This window comes from Lontra canadensis, unplaced genomic scaffold, assembly GCF_010015895.1.
Source record: "Lontra canadensis isolate GAN:19392208 unplaced genomic scaffold, GSC_riverotter_1.0 scaffold52, whole genome shotgun sequence".
In the NCBI taxonomy this organism is placed as follows: domain Eukaryota; kingdom Metazoa; phylum Chordata; class Mammalia; order Carnivora; family Mustelidae; genus Lontra; species Lontra canadensis.
In genome coordinates, this window is record NW_022631046.1 from 8,231,127 (window position 1) to 8,251,546 (window position 20,420).

The 20,420-nt window shown below is 41.3% G+C and overlaps 1 protein-coding gene across 2 annotated transcripts; it reads left to right on the forward strand.

Annotated features, from left to right (window-relative positions):
• Positions 1-4,483: 4,483 nt before the first annotated feature.
• Positions 4,484-18,873, forward strand: NUDT4 (nudix hydrolase 4). 2 transcript variants are annotated; one of them, XM_032874215.1, is made up of 5 exons: positions 4,484-4,913; positions 14,536-14,646; positions 15,829-15,873; positions 17,551-17,638; positions 17,923-18,873. In XM_032874215.1, the coding sequence occupies exons 1-5, from the start codon at positions 4,815-4,817 to the stop codon at positions 18,123-18,125; spliced, it is 546 nt and encodes a 181-aa protein (XP_032730106.1). In that variant the 5' UTR covers positions 4,484-4,814; the 3' UTR covers positions 18,126-18,873. The 2 variants fall into 2 exon arrangements, with proteins under 2 accessions (XP_032730106.1, XP_032730108.1); XM_032874217.1 differs by having other exon boundaries at positions 17,554-17,638.
• Positions 18,874-20,420: the final 1,547 nt, after the last annotated feature.

The window sequence follows — 20,420 nt, forward strand, 5'->3', positions numbered from 1 at the left end:
CACACATCGTATCACTTCAGCTCAGAATATTTTAGTATATATCTCTGAGAGGTAAGCAGTTTCCCTTTCAAACATCATTATAGCCCCTCAAAATAACAACAGTTGCTTAATATCATAAAACAGTGTTCACATTCCCTAATTGCCCTATGTCTTTCCTCTTGTTTCTTTTTTTTTTTTTTTTAAAGATTTTATTTATTTATCTGACAGACAGAGATCACAAGCAGGCAGAGAGGCAGGCATAGAGAGAGAGGAGGAGGAAGCAGGCTCCCCACCGAGCAGAGAGCCTGATGTGGGGCTCGATCCCAGGACCCCGGGATCACGACCCGAGCCGAAGGCAGAGGCTTAACCCACTGAGCCACCCAGGCGCCCCTCCTCTTGTTTATTTTTTGTTTGTTTTAATGTATATCAAAACAAGGTACATACATTACAATTAACAGGTCTCTCATGAGCAAACATTCTTTTTCAAGCCCTTCTCTTCAAATGAAAATGCAGAATTGTTATGTAGTAAAAACAAGCAATTCTGAATGAAGCAGGAGTTTAAAATGCTGTCTGAAGAAGGTGGTGAAAATGTCAAGTCACTGCCTTTGCCCAGAAGATAAGCGGTTGGCATATACCTTTCCCTGAATGATAAAGGAAAGTGGGAGCTGTGCTTCCCGGTAAACATTTTTATTAGCCACCCAGAACTGCACATAAACATGATGCGTGTGAAACAAAGTGCTCTGCTATAAACAGGAATTGAGGAAATAGAAAATGAGTTGTAAATCTGAAAATCATTTCTCTTACTTCAATGAAAGAGAAGCTTATAAACAGGCAAACCAAACAGTCTCTTTTAAGTCTTGCTAATGCTGGTTGCATTAATCCTTTTCAGGATTTTTAATCCTAAAGCTTTAGTTTAAGGCTTTTGAATTTTCAACTATTGCTTATTCCATTCTAATCTGCGCCTTTTGTAAAAGAAAGAAAATCACTTTGGATGACATGCATAGAAGACTTCGACTTCCATTTTGCACTGTAAGAGCTTCTCTTACCATCCTACCTTAAGCAAAGCTCCTTTTTCATTTTAAAAAGGAAAGAAATCCCGTGTCAGAACATAACACATACAAAATAATCACCATGTAATAAGAGACAAGACAAGCTTACAGTGATACAGTGCAGGAGGTAAGAATATGGGCGGCAAAGAGAGAAAGGACGTCCCTGTATCTTTGCCAGTGAACTGGGGACGATAATTAGAAGCTGTTTCGTAATGCTGCTGTGGCGATCATTCAGCTGTGATCATGAGAAGCACCCAGCACTGAGTAACAGTAACTGACTAGCTATTGTTATCATTGGAAAGACAAAGGAAGGGATGATTTGTCATGATCAGTTCTTACCTTGAGAGACAGAACTTACTTTATGGTAACATTGTGAGTCAATTACAAGAGAAGTGCCAGGCCTGGCACCCCCCACTGCACTGCCTCCCATAAAAGGACCCAGGGAAAAGAAGTACCCTGGAGAGGGAATGTTAGTTCTCCTCTCTGATGGCTCCAAATATCTGAAAATAGTACAAGAAATGGCTCCGTGTGTAGTTAAATTCCAGGTAAGACAACACTGTGCTAAGTGCACTAAATAGATTAACCTGATATTGGACTCTGATCCCCAAGGAAACTGGCCGGTGTCGCCCAGTCATTTCAGCTGGGCAGAGGAAAAACAACCTAATGTCTATCTCAACTGTGATCTGACTGGATATGATCTAAGCTTTGAAAGGTGCCTAAGCTCATTGCAGATGCATAATATACTTAGACAATACTAAGCAGGGAGCTTTGGGCTGGGGTGTGTACCCTACTATGGAGGAACTGACATAGGAAAATGAAGATCCAGCATTGTAATTCAGCCTTTCTCTATTCTACCATTTTAGTCAGACAAAAATTTCCTCTTCTCTTAGGTGTTTCTCAAGTAATTGCAAAAAATAACCCAAATAAATAAATTAACTAACAAAAAAGTAGGGGTGGTTATTTATAGGATAGCATTCTTCCATTCAAATCATGTTACAAAATTCCTTTTAAAACCCTTCCCTCACAACTCACAGCCCTTTCCAAGCACCTAGCTCTCTGCATTATTCCTCTACTCCTTGAGTAAATGGTGGAGGACAGATCGCCAAAGAAAACGTCCTTATTAATAATAACCTATGTTTAAATGCTTTATAGTTTTAAAGCACTCTCAGATCCACTGTGGTCTTGTACAAGATGGTATAAATGATATTATAGCTATTTGACTGGGAAAGTTACATATAGTGATTGGTGCAGGTGAGACCTGAACAAAAAATCATTCCAACCAAAAGCAATGGTCTGGAACCTGAAGCAAGCAGCCCCATGCTCATACTCGCCGGTTTTCTGTGCAGTTTTTCCTCCCTTTAGTGAGTCTATTCCAGCCATCTTCCTCTTTCCTCTTCAGTTAATTCTGATTCATGCCTCACCTCATGTAATTACTAAATGGGAAAGATCTGAGTAGACCAACATCTAAACAACTAATATTCACTGCACACAAACCAGAAGCTAGACCTTTGAAGCAGAGGAAAAACTTGATGTTCTTTATCATTTAAAAAGACTATGGTGAGATTAATCATTTTGTCAATTTGAACCAATTATCTTAAAACAATATTTGCATATTAGCCAAAATGGAGCTCCTAGCTACATGCGTTCAGTCCCTGTTTATAAATCTGGAAATAAATTTCAAGCAGCTTCTGTAAGAAAGCTAAGGCTTGAAAAATGTCCCTGCACGGACTTGATAAGATTTCCAATTGTGCCACGGTAAAATCTTACTTCTTGAATCCCTTTTTCAACATTATTGTACAAACTTGCATCTGTCTGGCCCTGGAAATAAGATGGTGAAGTCAGATGCAGTGGTCATGAACCTAGAGATCAGAATCTAGAACAGGAAGACCAGTGCCCTACTCTGGACTCTCTGAAGGACCCCACGCTGGGAACAATCAGGCCTCACAGCCCTCTGGGCCAGGGTGGAACCCACCTACCCCCATCCTGCTTGCAGCCACATGGGTCTTTACTCATTTCTCCTTGCTCCTTCTCCCACTGGACTCTCTGCATGAGTTCCAGTTTCCTTCACCTTGGAAGTTCACCAGGTTCTTGGTGGCCTTAGCCCTTCCTCCTTCTCCTTTGGCCCTCAGCTCTTGACCTCCTGCCTCAGGAAGCGTTTTCTGACTTGCAGGTCTGGTCATATCCCCTGTGAAACCCTCCACCACCTTCAACCTTATCACATTTGTACTTTTACATGTACTTGTGTGATTGTGTGGTATTTGACTGTATCTCCTCTCACGTGCCTAAGATTCTGGAAGGGCAGGGGCTGGTTTTAGATGCCAGTGCCTGGCACACAGTAGGCCCTCTAGGAATGAAAGCGGAAGAGTCACAGGTGCCTGGAACTCTGTGGAGTTCCTGGGCTACGTAGCCTGGGCTCTGTGGAGGAGGCAGGATGGACTGGGTTGGCTTCCTTAACAGGGGGACCTCCCGGCTCCAATCTTAAAACCTGAGTGACAATCTGAAATGGAAAGGTTTGTCCCAAGTCCCTAGAAGACTTGAAACTCCCAGATAGCAGAAATCCTATTATATTTAGTGGCCCCAGTACCTAACTGTGCCTGTTGCTTAGCGTGAAATACAAGTGCAAAACACTTGGTAAATATTAGGCATTGCCAGTATTAATGAATACGTTTCGGAGCGTGGGACCACGTGGAAGACGTTACCCGTGGCTTCAAAGAAGGCTTGGACGCACTCCTGAAAGAATACAAACGACCCCCTAACCAAAGAGAGAGAGAGGGAGACAGGGAAAGAAAGAAAGAGGAAGGGAAGGGAAGGAAAGGAAAGGGAGAAAGAAACGTGCCTTCTTTCCTCTGGAAAACAAAACCCCCAAAACAAAAAACCCTCCAAACGAAAACCGACGTCTTCCCCTTTCTAGGCCTTCACCCTCTCGTCCCCCCGCACCTCACGGGCGAGTTCGGGACGTCAGTCACTGCGGAGACGGCCATCGCAGCGACGCCTCCAGGCACTGCCTGACCCGGCTGCAACTTTGTGAGAAGTACGCAGTTGGACCTCCTCTCCTGGAGACGGCATTTAAGGTCTCCACGGGGCAAGGAGCGGTGTTTATAAACACGGAGGGAGGGGGCTTTGCTGCTTCCTACTCACGGGTGCCTTAGCAGGCGCACGCCAACCCGCGCTCGGTGGCAGCCGGGGCCCTCGGGTTCCGTGGAACCCACGCGGCCGCGCGGCCGAGACCCCGCCCCCCGCCGCCCCTCCCCCGCCGCAACGGTCTCGGCACGCAGGCGCGGGGGCGCGCGCAGGGCGGGGCGCGCGGAGGCGGGGCTGCGCGGGCCCACTTAAATATACTCGCGGTGGGGGCGGCGCGAAGCTGCCGCGGCGCTGCTGCGTGGAAGCTGCGAGTTCTCACAACTGTCTTCTTGTCGCGCGAGCCCCGAGCCTCGCTTTTCCTCCGGCGGCGACGGCGGCGGCGGCGTTGCCAGCTTCAGCAGCAGCAGGAGAAACCGGAGGCGAGCGGGCGGCGGGCTCCATGGAGAGCGGCGGACGCCCGGGCAGAGGCGGCGTTTCCTCTCCGGTACCCGGGCTGCAGTGACCCGCACTTGTTCCCTGCCCCGCGTCGAAGCAGCCGCCGACTCCGGGACTGACCGGCCTCGCTGCCACTCTCCGCGCCGCCGTCTCGCCTCCCGGCGCCCCCTGTGCCCCGACTCGCCCGTGCCCCAACTTCCCGGCGGGGTGGCGGCGGCCGGGCCCCCGCGGCGGCGGCCGGAGCAGCAGCGGCAGCAAGAGTCCGCCTCTATGATGAAGTTCAAGCCCAACCAGACGCGGACCTATGACCGCGAGGGCTTCAAGAAGCGGGCGGCGTGCCTGTGCTTCCGGAGCGAGCAGGAGGACGAGGTGAGGGCCGCCAGCGCGCTCTGTGCCCTCCGCGGCGGGGGTGCCGGAGCAGGCCGGGGGCGTGGGGGGGCGCGGCCGGCCGGGGTGGGGGTCCTTGCCCTTCTCTTTCCCTGCCCGACTGCTCTTCTGGCCCTGGGGCTGGAAGGGATTAGCCCCCTCCCTCTTTCCCTCCTGCTCGCCCTCCCTCCTTCCTTCCTTTCTCTGGGTTGATGGAGGAGACAAAGGGGTTGGCCCAGCCCAGTGTGCTGCTAGGCGGTCGTGAGGACCTGAGGCAGAGACGTCTCCTGGCCCGCGGGAAGGTCCCGGGCGGAGTAGGTCGCTTCTGGCGGGAGTCACCATCTTAACACGCGAATTGAGCGTAAAGCCAGATAAAACTCGAGTGCTAATAGAGGCGGCAGAAATGGCGTGAGTGTTGCAACCCAAGCTCTTCTGCCGCTGCCTCTGTTACATTTTCCTTTAACGTTAACAGCAGTTTGCGTTTTCTGATTAAACCTAGGGACGTTTGTGGAATGGCCAAACAGACCCCGTGCTTTAAAATAAAGCCCCATTCAGTCTGGTTTTTCAAATCGGACTTGCATGTGGACCCTTTAACTCGTAAGCACCTGGCATAATTACACGTGATAATATTTTTTTTTATGGCCGCCTTTTTTTTAAAGTTTTCTGACAGCATGAAGATGGCTAGTGAGAAATGTGGAATAACGCCAGAGGGAGGTGGGCAAAGTTGCCATTTTCAGAGCATAGTCTCTAGTTCTCAGCGTATTTACCAAGGCTTCTTTACTTTGCTGTTTGGTTTACATCTGGAGAGGAGCATCCTTTCTTGTTCTAAGAGTAAGCAGTTTTCTGTAATTTATACTCCTGCGTTGGGTTGATACGAGGCCCTTGAGGTTTTTCCTGGAAAGCAGTTTTTCCTTATTTCAATGTTAACATTTATTTAATTTTTTTTTAAAGATTTTATTTATTTATTTGACAGACATAAATCACAAACAGGCAGAGAGGCAGGCAGAGAGAGAGGAAGGGAAGCAGACTCCCCGCCGAGCAGAGAGCCCGATGCGGGGCTCGATCCTAGGACCCCGAGATCATGACCCGAGCCGAAGGCAGCGGCTCAACCCACTGAGCCACCCAGGCGCCCCTACATTTATTTAATTTTAAAAAGGTTCACTGTTCTAAATTTGCCTAAGGCAATACTAGTTGATTGGTAGCCGTGAAAATATTTTATAAAGGATTGCCATTCCTATAATGACTAGGCAGAGAAAGAACTTAAAAGAGTTCTGCTTCCATAGCCAACTGTGTCCAGTAAAATACCAGGCTAAAGCCGGAGATGGGAAATTTAATGGCTTCCTTATTGCTGATCTGTGTAGTTAGGCTGAGTATGACATAGTGTATACAGTCAGTAGCACAGTTCTTACTATGCTGACAAAAATCAAAGTGCTTCAAATGATGCTCTTCAAACTCTTGTTTTGCATTTATTTATTTATTTATTTATTTATTTATTTTAAGAAACCAAGCTTTTTAGTGCTGATTGGTGCTTAGTTTGGGGCCTTTAAGTGGTTAGCCTAAATTTTCTTGAGTTTTCAGAAGAAAACTATGACCTGGGCCCAGTTAGGAAAGCTAGAAGGTGGGAGGGGAAAGATTTTTTAACATTCACAGAATAAATAGTCAACAAGCATTAAGTATATTTTATTTAGAACGTTGTTGAGGGAGGGCCGTGTTAGGAAAAAGCAAGCTTTGGATATAAAAGAATAGCCCAAAGTGATCAAGAAATGTCAAGGATCTTGTCTGATTCGCTCACTATTGTGTAATCACATTCTTAGTTGAGTGCTTAGGATATGTGGGGCTTGCCTGGAGACCTGTAGGTTTGTTACATTTCATCCTCTAGTGCTGGTTTATAGGTGAGGAGACAGTTGAGATTGTTAGTACTTTCCCCAAATGACATAATTAGGAAGTGGTAGATTCACAATTCAGGATCCAGCCCTTGCTCCTGATGGTGGGCTCATGGCACAGGGTTCTTTAGTAATTGGGTGCACGCTATTTGCTGAATGAGAGATTTTGTGAGGCTGAGCTTGGAAGACTCTCTGGAAGCGATGACTTTGAAGTCTTGCCATAACCTGAACTTGGAATTCACGCTTTGTTTAAAAAAAAAAACAAAAAACAGTTCCCAGGAGAATATATAGGAAATGGGAGGAAATTGAAATGATCTGTATTGTGTGAGTGGTAAAAGCAAAGCTTGAAGAATACTTCAGAGTTTATCTTAGATCAATGAATTATTTTTGTGCTTGGAAATTGTTCCGCTACTGTAATAAATGCTAAATTTCTAGTTTCTAGTTGAGTGAAGAGACTACTGCCATTAGATAAAATGAAGTAAGGAGCAAGCTCTGGAGTATTAGAGAAATCTGTTACGTAAAACTTGGCAAATCTGGTACAGTGTAGACGAAGAAACCAAGTCAGAATATGTTCTAAGGGAAGGCTCTAGAATTTTCTAAGTAAAATGCACAGCCAACCTTAACATGTATCTCTCTAGGATCTTCATTTCTGTAGTTGAGTATTTGGGGCTCTTTCCATTATATGATAGTTACAAAATGAACCCTGTTAGCTTTCCAGGACATCTTGCTGTTTTACTATGAATTTTTTCCCACGTTACTGAAATTATACTGGTAGCCTTCCAAGGATAGAATACAAAACAGCCTGAATCCACCTCTTTGGCTAACAGGTGAGAATTCCCCCCCATACTGGGTTAACAACACTTAGGTCCTGGTTGGGAGATTTAAATGTATGCCGTATTTTAGGATGAAATGTTATAGAGTGTCAGTTGAAATAAAATAGTAATTGCTCTTTGACCACAAAAAGTTAGTGTTCCAGTGTGGTTCTCTCCTGGAGTTCTCAGCCCATAGTTGAGAACAGGTTGTTTTAGGAAAGAAGGTTGTCCTAACAGCAGTCTTTATTTTTGGGGGGGTTTTATATATTTGCCCATTTTATCATCCCTGTGAGGTAAAAAGCATTAGCACTTGTACAGGAGGAAATTAGTCAGCAGACATAACTTATCCCAAGGTCCCAAAAGCTGGCAGATAATTTTGAGCCCAGGTGCTTTATTTCTAAATCTTCTGTTCATTTGATTCTCCTTCAGCTAGTTATTTCTATAGGGAACCACCCTACAGAAGTTTTGGCAGTTGGGCAGTTTAGTTTTGGCAGTTGGGCTTACACAGAATCCCACAAAATAAGCTTCCCATTGATTAGCTGGGATACTGTGCTTGTACAGTGAAAGAGAACAATATGTTCACAAAAGGTAACCAAAAATACGATTTTTTTGAACTTACTGCATATATGAGAGTTTGAACAGGGTTGCAGAGATGAAAAGTGTCAACTCCTAAGAAACCTAATGCTACAGTGGGAGGATAGACAAATGACTGACATAAAGGTAAATAAAGGAAGGGAAAAGTAACTTCACATGCTCCAGGGTTAAGATCCACTGGAGCTGGATTTCAGTGAGAGAGGAAGGACCAAACATCACAGACAGCAAAACCTGGGGCTGTGGGTTAGTCGAGCTGCAGCTTAGGATAGCACATGACAGAGAACTGTTGAAAAAGCACCTTAAATGTAAGGCTAAGGAGTTGCTAGGCAAGAAGGGAACACTTAGTTTTGAAAAAGGAACATTTACATTTTAAATGTATGCAAGCTTGATGATGATCTGGCAGCAAAATAGGATAGAATGCTAAAAAGAGAAATAGAAAGGACTTGATTCTGGGTGGAATCCAGGCACAGTTGTGAGGGAGAAACCCTAACAAAACAGCCTTAAAGACTGCCCACTACTCCCCTAATTAGCTTTTAAGCTCCTTGAGCCAGGGGCTGCATTCTACAGTTTGTTAAATGCCAAATGTGTATTAACTAAATGTCTGAATTCTACAAAATCATGCACTAAAACTAAGCCTTGAGGGAAAGCAGAGTCCTAAAAAGACTTGGTAGGGAAAGCAGAATTCCAAAACCGGAGCCCTAATAAAAACAAGTCTTAATAAGAAATACTAGTACAGGTTAAGTCTCTATCTACTGCATTTGTCTGCTTGGGATCAGTAGGTAGTCTGCCTTATCAGATGTACACTCTCGGGCTTAAGCTTCGCAGAAATCCTTTTAGATTTTAAGTCGTACAAGATAATGAGCCTCAAATGGAGACCGCTTTTATTAAAATTAACTCTCCAAAGGCAGTTTTTTCTAAACATCGGAAATGTCACCTATGCCTGAAGCTCTCCCAAACTTAAAGGGCTTCTTAGGCCACTCAACCAGCCACTTTCCAAAGGAAAGGCACTTTTGCAAAATTTGCATCTGTTTCAGGCTCTTGGCATATATTACTAAGGCTTTCTGTAAATGTGTGAAAGAAAGCTTACCTATAGCTTCAGAACATTGACATACTAGGAGAAAATGTCATCAGCGCAATTTAGCATTCATCTATCTACCAATCCCATACAGATGGTCCCTGACTTCAGTGGTTTCAACCTGTGGTTTTTCGACTTTCTGATGGTGCAAAAATGCATTCAGTAGAACCCATACCTCAGATTTTTAATTTTTGATCTTTTTCCAGGCTTAACAATCTCATTAGTAAGGTTAAGCACATTTTCCCAAAATGAGCCCATATTTCTGATCCTCCTATAGCACTGTGCCTCTGTGTAGTGCACTGTAGTGTAGTCCAAAAAGTAGTACTAATTTAATAATAACAGGTAGCTGGTTAATGGATACAGTAATCATTTTAAGATCTTTTAAAATGTCTGTGTGTATACTGTTGTTCCTAATGTGCTGCTTGCTGGCCTAATTTTGGCTAAATACCTATAATACAGTTACTACGGTAGAGATGGTTTAATCATTCATGCATCCTGGTTCATGATAATGTGGGAAGAAAGTACAAAAACCCCAATATAGCTTCTAAATAGCTATAATCACAAAATAAAACTCTTGATTCTTCCATGTAGGGATCACCGAGTTTCTCCAGATAGCTTGCTCCCACTAGAAGTAGTCATTTGTAGTGAATAGTTGTTCCCAGAAGCTGACTGACCAAGAACAGTTATTAAGGGTAAAAGCTGAAACACAAATGACATTTGGGGGCCACTTGGTGTATAGGAATTTCAAGTACCTCCATCTTCTGAGGGCATAACTGCATTACATAAACCTTACACAGCATTCCCCCCAACCCCCCCTTTTACAAGCTCTTACACACCCCAATGAGGAGGACTTTACTAGGTGATACAGAGTATAGAGATACTCCCAATTCATTGACAGACCTTTGTCCAGTAAGACTAAGGGCTGGTTCCAAGTAGATCATTATAATGACTACTTATATTCCAAATGCTTAAAACATTGTCTAACAAAAAGACAAGTGTGAGAATTGGCTTCTTAACGATAAGGGAATGGTGGTGTGTTCTGATAATTGTTCAATACATGGAAGGAGGAGGGGTTGAGGTTTGATAGTATATAGCAGCAGGAATGTTTATATGAAGGTGGGCCGGTTGAATCAAGGAAGTGTCTTTGCTTTTCACAACTCTAACAGTGCTGGCTTTGAGGTTGAGTTTGATTCAAGTCTAATTCTGCAGCCTGGTGGGTTGGCTAACCTCCTTTTTATAAATCTTGCCTTTGGTCTCAACTCTGGCTTATCTGGAAGGTTGAATGTCGTCTTCACGGCTGTCACATTGTCACTAATGTGGCAGACTATCATCTTGTTGGATACACAAAATGTAATACTCCCAGAAAGGTATTTGAAAACGAATTTAAAACCTATGAACAACCAGGGATGGATATGCCAGCTGTTGTATTTTGGTGTTTCCTCCTAACGGAATGAGATACTACACCTCTGTTATTTCAGTAATAATGTTTTCAGAGCATCAGTAAGCATGCTGAACCTATATTACAGATCTGGTAGATTGGGGATGTTGTAGAAATGTTAAGACAGACGGCTTGTTCTTTTTTTTTAGGATATTGAGTAATTTGTAATGGGAGTTCACGTTTAGATTCTTCTAGCATGTTGGAAGGAATTTAAATCACTTGTCTCTACTTAATGCTATTCAGACCTGTGTAGAATAATCACCACCACCACAACAAACATACAAATGTGGCCTTGACCTCATTTGAACTCTGACTGAAGTACTCTAGATGAGTAGGCAGATGTACTTAATGAAACACTGACTGGTTTTCAAATCTGTTTCATCACTGAAGGCTCATTATCAGATCTTTTAAGCTAGTAGTTTAGATGCTGATCATTTCTATTACCACAGGTATCAATTACTCATTTATTAAATATATCATATTTTGGAGAGATACATTTGAAGTAATGATTTGATCAGTTAAATTTAATCAATTCGGAATGTCAAGGGACTCCACATGATAAGTTCTCAGATTCTACTAAACCATTTGTCTAAAACTATATAGATCTGTTTTCATACTTTTCTAAAATAGTTTATGAAGGGAGATGTTGAAGCATACAGGGATTCCATGTCACTGACTTTTGGATGATAATTTTAGTCATATGTGAATGATGTCCTGTAGATTGCAGATTAAAGATTTGGATTTAACTGGAAGCATAAGTGTTAGTTCAGAAAAGCAGACAGACTCTACTAATGGGTTTTCAACATTATTAACCTTATGTGCTTTGTGGTCTTAAAGACCATCTTGGGACAAATGGGAATCATCATTGACTTAGATACATGAGAGTTTCATTTTTTCCAAGACTCAGACATAAGAATATCAGTGGCTTTGAAACTCCCTGTTTACTAAATAAGGATGTACTTTTCCAATAGCTAGCCCCTGCAGTGGCCTGTCCCATTGTGAAAGTAATCAAGGAAGTTGCTTAGGGAGCATAGAAATTAGGTAGTAAGAATTCATCCAGGCAATAAAAACTAGATTATCTGTAACCCATTGGCACCTAGTGATCAGGAAAGAGGCCTCTACCTCTGTAGTCAGAAACAGTAGTTGTGGTTTACTTTTCCCTTGATACAAGATACATGCTTTTATACCTTAAGCATTTTCGTTTTAACTTAAAAATGTATTTGCCGGTCTCAATATAGGTCAAAGCCTTGAAACACCATAGAACCTTCGTAAGCCTCCTTTTTGAATAAAATAAAAAGCGAAATCTGATTTCCAGTTTCACTTTGTTTAAACATCTTGAACTTTGAAGATTCTTGCTGGCTCTTTCTGGATTTTTAAATTTCCTTTTTCTAGTCTTTTCTAGTAGCCTCATCCATATTTAATTTGATAGCAGTTTTTAATAACCCACCTTTAATTAATCTTTGCTTTCTTTTTGATAATTCCTTTCTGCACTCATTTCATTATTAACTCTCAATAATTATAAAAAATGCAAGTGGCAAAATTTGGGGGAGAAAGCCTAATTATTGGTAAGCAGATTCTGGCATATCTGAGAAAACAGAAAGAGCTAGTGAGGGCCAACAGCAGGTGCCTCGGCCAGGACTTAGGGTGTTTCATTCTCATTAACACTAAACAGCCCTACAAGGATGGATGCTTGATTTTAGAGAGGATGGCACTGGTGCACTGAATGGTAGATCAGCAGCCTTCATTGTGTGCATCCAGGAATGAAACACACCTTGGTTGTGATGTGTACAGTTGTGAAACATCTTCAAGTTCAAACCAGTGTTTTCTACTTGCTGGATTTGCTTATTCTGGCTCTTTAGTTTCTAATTTTGGTGTGTAAGCCCTGTTTGCTAATATTTAAGAAAGCTTAAAGGCTTACATTTCCTTTTACCAGAATTGCGATATTTGGACTTGGTGGTACCTTCAGTGTCAGCCATTAATATTTTCTTTTTAAAGATTTTATTTATTTGACAGCACAAGCAGGAGCAACAGGGAGAAGGAGAAGCAGGCTTCAATGAGGGGCTCCATCCCAGGACCCCAGGATCATGACCTGAGCTGCTTAACCAACTGAGCCACCTAGGCGCCCCAGCCATTATTATTCTAAGGTTTTACCAGTTGTTATCTTACAGTGCTTCCTCTGGATTTGCACTGTTCTGCCAGTTAATTCGTTTGAAGGAATAAAGTCCCAGTAGAAGCAATAGAGTCTTCTCCAGATGAGGAATGAGGGAAACAATGCTCAGGCCCCTTGAACGTTGGTTGATCATTTTGCAATGATGGTGTGTGTCCATAGGCCAAAATTTGCTGCTTAATTTTCAGAATGAGGGGATATGTGCCTGGATAGGTGTTCCCTGATCTCCCAACTCCGCACTTAGAGGTTTTTTGGGGAAAGGTGGGAGTTGCTGAACTGTTTACTGTCAGCCTGGCACTTCGTAGTGGGGGCCTCCTCAAGTAAGAGGCAACTCCCATCCTGGCTTGGCTGTGAGCTCTCTACTCCAGCAGCTGCTGGCAGTAGGGATGGAGCTGAGCAGATAGAACTACTGGCATGCATGTCGGAAAACCAGTACACACCTCACAGATTAAACTTGGCTCTGAATTGATTGATGTATCTGGTGAGAATGGTTTACGTTCTGAAGGCAGTATACCAAGGTAATTTGGTGAACATTTTTGTTCAAGTTGGTTAAGGCACCTGTTACCTCACAAATATCGTTTGGTTATTTATCATAGCCTTTGTGTTTTAATTTGGGTGAATTTCATAAGATAAATACATAATTCTTATTTCAGGCACTGTTAAAATAATGGTCCTCTAGGATACTCTGATAATGTCATCCTTTTTTTAAAAAAGTGCTTGCATATTTCAAGGTTAATGCTACTCTTGATTGAGGTCTGCAGACTTTTCCTGTATAGAGCCAGATATTTTTAGGCTTTGTGGGCCACATTGTTTCTGTCACAGCTACCCAACTCTACTGTTGGGAGTATGAAAGCAGTCATAGGCAACATGTAAAAAATGAATGAGTGTGGCTAGATTTTCTAATTTATGAACACTGGAATTTGAATTTCATATAATTAAACATGCAAAAACCATTTTTAGCTCCCAGACTGTACAGAAACAATCCGTACACACACTATAGCTTGCCAACCCTCTTCTAGATCATAAGTTACAGCTGCCTGTTATCAAAAGAAGTGACTTTTGTTCATTTATAATTGGTTCGGAATACGAAGGTTACTTCTTTCCACCCAATTGTAAGTATAAATATAATAGGAACTCTCTATATACTGAGCATTGGCTTTACCTGAATCTCCCTCCTCCTTTCTCAGTTAACTGTATTCATACATTCCATAGGTGAGGGAACAGAGCGATGAGCCTGGGGTCACATACTCTTAAAATTTGGGAGAGTGATAAGATTCTGTAATTTAAAAAACAGGTATTATGACCACAAACCTAAGTGCATACAGCTCTGAGGCTAGTAAACCAAGTCTTGGCTTCTATCTTTTGTTAGTCTCCAAGAATTGGAGTGTTTCACGAATTGAATCTGGTAGTTAAAGTGATTTCATTAGGTTCATTCAGATGGTGTAATGTGAGCACAATACTGTTGAATTCTGAAAAACTATGTACAGAAGCTGTCAGTTGCTTGTCTGTGATAGACTCTGCACTCCTCTTAATTTGAATGACTCTGAAAGGTGTGTTAACGTGAAAGGGCATCCCAGCCCGGTGGAGGTTTGAGGGTGGTGGTGGGGGCTGCGGTGCTCCCTGGGCGGCAGGAGTGTACGGTCCTCCTCCTTGCAGGTGTTGCTGGTGAGCAGCAGCCGGTACCCTGACCAGTGGATTGTCCCTGGAGGAGGCATGGAGCCAGAGGAGGAACCCGGTGGCGCTGCCGTGAGGGAGGTGTACGAAGAGGTGAGATAGATAAACCGCAGTAGCTTCTTGGCTGTCCTTGCACACAGGCTGTACTTGGGAAGTTTTACAGTGTTTGTGGGGCGCTTGGGCTACATGTGCAACCAGAAGACGACAAGGCAGATCACATGGGTTCTCTCTTTGTTGTTCAACATTTTTAAGCAGGCAACTATAGGTGGCATTTTGCTAAGAAGATACGTTTGCTACCTGGTAAAACAGAGCTAAAAGCAATGTAGACGTCCCCCAGAAATGTTTGACAACAAGCCTGATGAGTGATCAGTAGATAACATGGTGACCTTGTCTCTGAGCAGCTAGTAATACACTGGAATGCACAATCATGTGCTAGACTGTTCAGATGAATAAGCAAACCGCTTTTATTTGTGTATTGTCCTAAAGCTGAATAAAATGAGGCCTGCACACACACACAAAAGCATACATGGCGTGCTTATCTTCTTAAAGTTGCTCATAGATAGAATTTGCTTTTACAGCATAGATTGAAGTGCTGTTAAATTACTGAGCAGCAGTTAGGGTATAAATGGGAAGCAAATTCTAATGCTCTCATTGGGTCTTGGTTCTCTAGTTAGAAAAGTTTCATAGAGATGGGTCTTAAAGGATGAGCAGTTTCCTGAAGGAGGAACATTTCCTAGATAGAGGAGACAGCAGGTGTCAGTGTTGTTCGTTGTGGTGTGGATATGACATTCCAGTCAGTCAGTTACAGTAATGGGTAAAAGTAATGAGGACTCTGCATTTGAAGGGTAACCTATAGAAAAGAATTGTACCTCCCGAGCCATGTGAAGAAAAAAGGGGGTGGGGCAGAAAGTCCTTAAAGAAAGAAGGGTAATAAGTACTTGCTGTACAGAAAAGTCTTTTCATTCATTAAGTTTGTCCCAAATTGGTAGAAAGTCTAATTTTTGGTCAGTCCCTGTCATTTCTAAAAAAATAAATGACAGTCAATTTGGTCAGTCTGAACTTGAATATGGAATAAATTAAGCCATGTTTTATAGCAGACCACAGGTCGTGAATCTTGCCATTGCCAAAAAAAAAACCTTCACAGAAGCAGGCTTAGTATAGGAGGTGTATAGGAGGGCCTGTTGTGCTTAGATCCAAAAGTTGAAATAGTCAAAATAACTTCAGTATAAATTTTCTTAGGAAAGGTAACAATTTTACTTCATCCTTTTTTAATAGGCTGGAGTCAGAGGAAAGTTAGGCAGACTCCTGGGCATATTTGAGGTGAGTAGCCAAAGTAATCCTTTCGAATAATAGAATTATAACCATTCTTTCCTAACCAGCCAAATAATCTGGCACAACCTGAGCAACCTGAGCGAGACTAAAACTATCAGTAAGCAAGTAAGTTAAAAGGATTAAGAGGGAGGGAAGTAAGCTTTTTTTACCTTCAAGATACTACTTAAGGGTTAGTTGTGTCCTGGTAGAACCGTAAACATTTTATTTTTAAGGGGGTGCCTGGGTGGCTTAGTCCAGTACATCGGCCCTAACCCTAACCCCTCTTGATTGCGGCTCAGGTCTTGATCTCAGGGTCGTTGGTGCTCAGCAGGGAGGAGGTCTGCTTGGGATTTTTCTTTACGCCTCTGCCCCTGCTCACGCTTGTATGGGCGGCCTCCCTCCCTCTCAGAATTAAAAAAAAAAAAAAAAAATGGAAAAGGCTTTCCACAGAATTCAGAAATTGTGCAGTACTTGGTAGAATTGATGACTCCTGTAAAGTTCTCAAATTTTAGTATTCAGTCTTTCCCAGAATTCAGCACTTGCTTTACCCAATTGAAGTGCACCATCTCCTGGTTAAAAGTGAAAAATGTATTGAGGGTTTTTCTATAATTCAGAGTAGCCAAGGTACAAATAGCAAGAACATTCCAGTATGTTGACAAGATTTTTGAAGGGAACTTCTCACATTATAAATAAAGCTTCTATAACACAGGTAGGTAATAGTAATATTGGCATTACAAATGCTAAATTTCATAGAATCTGAACAGAAAAAAGTAACAAATGTATCTTTCCCCTTAAAATATGTAAGGGAAGGTTAGAATTGTCCTGCCTGTTCACCCTGGTGATTTCAGTGAATTTGTGAACATAGCATAATAAATGTTTCCAGGCATAGAAGACAGTAAGTTCTTAAAAATAATGAACAGTAATGTTCTATGTGAGAGATGCCTCTCCTTTTTTGTTGTTTCTGTTACCTTCCCAAAGACATAATGTGCTATTTGGATTGAGTGAATTAGGTTGTTCGTGGTAGAAAAAATTCAGGCAACTATCAGGCTGCCAGGCTGGCTCAGTTCATACAGAAAGCAGCTTTAGATCTCAGGGTTTTGAGTTCAAGACCCATGTCAGACACAGAGTCTATTAAAAAAAAAAAATACAAAATTAAATTATCAAATTTCAAATTTTCATTTACCTGAAGTCCTAGACTATAGTAGACAAGGCTAACTTTTAATTGAGATGAAGATGAGCCTCTTCATTTTAAAACCAACATATGTTTAATTTTGAATCTAGAAACAAGACAAGGTGGCATTTTTAATGCGGGTAAAAATCGAGTTTGAGCACACGGGACTAAAAGGTAATACTCCAGAAATGAGTAACCCATTCTCAACTTTGGCCGCATATGGTTCACCTGGAAGCTTTTAAACTATCGGTACTTCGTGTCTCTTAAAAACATGTGTTGAAATCAAAGTGCCAAAAGTTTACTATGGGGAATTAATTTCACCATTTTACATATTTTTTTTTCCATATAAAATTCACTTCTGTGCTGGGTTATACAACTGGATTATACTTGCCTATGCCAAGCATAGTATGCATAGTATTGCTAAGCAGTAGTATGCCACAACTGACTTTTTTCCTCAAATATGTGTAATAGCTAGCTCCTGGAGATTAAAATGCTTTTTTCTTTTTATATTCAAGCAGAATCAAGACAGAAAGCATAGAACGTATGTTTATGTTCTTACTGTCACTGAAATATTAGAAGATTGGGAAGATTCTGTTAATATAGGTAAGTAAGTTCCCTTTCCCTTTGCCATCTGGATTCTCTTAATTCAAGTACTTCGTACTTGTACAGTTTTCATCTTGAATTACTTTCGGTTACCTTTTTCAAAAAGGATCAGTATATGTATGTCCACACTTGAATTCTCTTAAAATTCTTCCACCAGCATAAGTCATTCCAAAAAAACAGTAAAGTTATTTGTGGGGTAGGGGGTGAGGGACATTGTAAAAGCATTGGCCTGCTTTTTAAAATTGACTTTACTGTATAATGACCAATGTCCTACTATTTTCTAGGAAGGAAGAGAGAGTGGTTCAAAGTAGAAGATGCCATCAAAGTTCTCCAGTGTCATAAGCCTGTACATGCAGAGTATCTGGAAAAACTAAAGCTGGGTTGTTCTCCAGCCAATGGAAATTCCACAGTCCCTTCCCTTCCAGATAACAACACCTTGTTCGTGACTGCTGCACAGACCTCTGGGTTGCCATCCAGTATAAGATAGAGAGAACTGGGAGGACCTCCCATGTGCAGTCTTGTGGGGAGAGGTCTCTTTATTTTCCTTGGTAAACATCCGAATGATGCTTGCAAACTGTCTGAATTTGCCATGCAGGATTTTCAAACAATTTGCAAGTTTTTCAGATGTTTTCAGATCTTTAAAAAAAAAAAAAAAAGTGTAAAATATTTTAATAAGCCAAAGCCATGTGGAATTTTTTTTAGATGCCTTAATTGTGCTCCCAGCCCCAACCCACACCCCCCATTTTAGTTGTCATTTTTTTTCATACATTTTGTTTAGTTTATCGTCCATTTGACATCAGTCTGTGGTTTTTGTCAGATCAGCTTACTTATGGGTAGATCTTTTCTCTAAATTACTTTCTCATCACAGCATTAACATAGTCAACTAATTGTTCTGTTGTAGAAATTTACAAAAATCTTGATATTAAAGAAATCTATCGATCTGAAAATGTGTATCACAGGATCACAGTTTTAATTTCTAAATTCCAGATTTGGACTATTTCTGTATGGTCCAATAACTACTTTGACAAAGGACTTAATTTGCTATTTTCAGGAATTTGTCAACTCATTTGTCTATAAATTTTCACAACTGGTATGTCACTAGTTACCTGATAGGGCCAGTTCCCCTCTATAACCCAAACTTTCTGTTAAAGGACTATTAACTGTATACAGTTGGTGATTTTTAGAGAGGTCTATATTAAGAAAGATGCATGTAATAAATACATCATCATGAAAAACTATTCATGGGATTTGAGTTAGCACGCTAGATTGCCAATTCCCTTTATCCATAATCTCTCTACCCAGAATATTTGAGAACCAATAATTCTCTTGAGGTAAATGTTTCCTGTTTTTTAATTTACTGACCCCTCTAGTTAAACTTACTGGTTACCAGTAGTAACCACAGGATTAGAGTCTAACCTCAAATGCTAGTCAACGGTGACTACTACATCACAGTTGAGAAATGGCCTCCTTGCTGTTCCACTGTTACAGACTTAGATTATTAAGACACCTAAGAATGTCTCACCTTTTATAGGTTGCTAGTAAGTACTACTTATCCTATAACTATTGGGGCACTGGAACATACCTGAACCAAGAATTATTTTGTCTTGTCTTTATACTCACTTGGAATCAAGAATCCATTGACAAACACACAGGTACCTTGTCTGAAGCCCCTGTACTCTTCTCCCCCGCCAAAAAAAAAAAAAAAACAAAAAAAAACACAAAAAACCTCAGAAATGAGATGGGAGGACAGAAACCTTTGAATAAAAAAAACATGGGGTGGGAGGAGTGAAAGATGATTCTGTATGTAGGCGTTAGCCTTGTAAATATTATAACTGGTGAGTATAGAGTAGAAAGTATAGTTGTACATTCTACAAATTGTTAACCTTTAAAAATATACTTGCTGCTAAAAAATAGAGTGCTGTTACACCTAAGGAAAATCGGTGCAGCTGTTTCGAAAAAGATTTGTGCCATAAATGCAGCTGAACTAAATAAAATAATAGTTCACAAATTAATGCTGTCAGAGGAATGAGTAAAGTAGAAAGACTTAACCAATGACATTTCATTCTAAATTATGTAGTGTGATCAAACATGATCATCCAGAATTTTTATTATTTTTCTTTGTACAGGTTATGCTTCCTGGGTGTTTTTTAAAAAGGAAACATTTTAAATCCACAGATTGACACTTTGAATCTTTAATGGACTTAAGATTTTTTTTCTCAGTAATTGCTGAAGTTTCTTTAAATTATATACCTTAACACAGCAGAGGAACTGGATTTTGTATATAAAACTGTCCACCTGAAATGCTGTCACAAGTACTTGGGGGGGGTCTTGTACATGATATTCTTAGAGGTAATAATGCATGAACTTATTTTATAAACTCCTGGACTATGTATTTGACATGTAAAATATGTACAGTATTGTCAGCCATCTCTTAAAAGTGAGCCTATAAATATTGTTGTATAATTTTTTTGGGTCAAGAACATTTTGGACTAAGTAGTGCCACTCGGGTCAGGATTTTCTTCAGTGCCATTTAGCAGACCAACTGTCTTTAGGTCTATGCAACTAGCAAAAATTGGTATGATGCAGAAGAATACTTCACAGTTGTCACACTTTGAATTTCACATGAGGGATTCTTCACTATTCCTCTGGAACCCAGTCTAGCAAAATTAGAGGAAAGGCCCTAAAGAGATTTCCATTTCTGTTAAGGAGGAAAAGCCTTCCTTTCCAGACTCAATAGTTGAGTCTACTATGGATAACAGTGTCTACTATCTCAGCCCTCGAA

Excerpts from the sequence above, each read along its gene's own strand:
- NUDT4 (XM_032874215.1), top strand. The coding sequence starts at position 4,815 with ATGATGAAGTTCAAGCCCAACCAGACGCGGACCTATGACCGCGAGGGC. Across the intron at positions 4,914-14,535 it reads GGAGCGAGCAGGAGGACGAG|GTGTTGCTGGTGAGCAGCAG; the intron begins GTGAGGGCCGCC and ends TCCTCCTTGCAG. Across the intron at positions 17,639-17,922 it reads GGAAGATTCTGTTAATATAG|GAAGGAAGAGAGAGTGGTTC; the intron begins GTAAGTAAGTTC and ends ACTATTTTCTAG.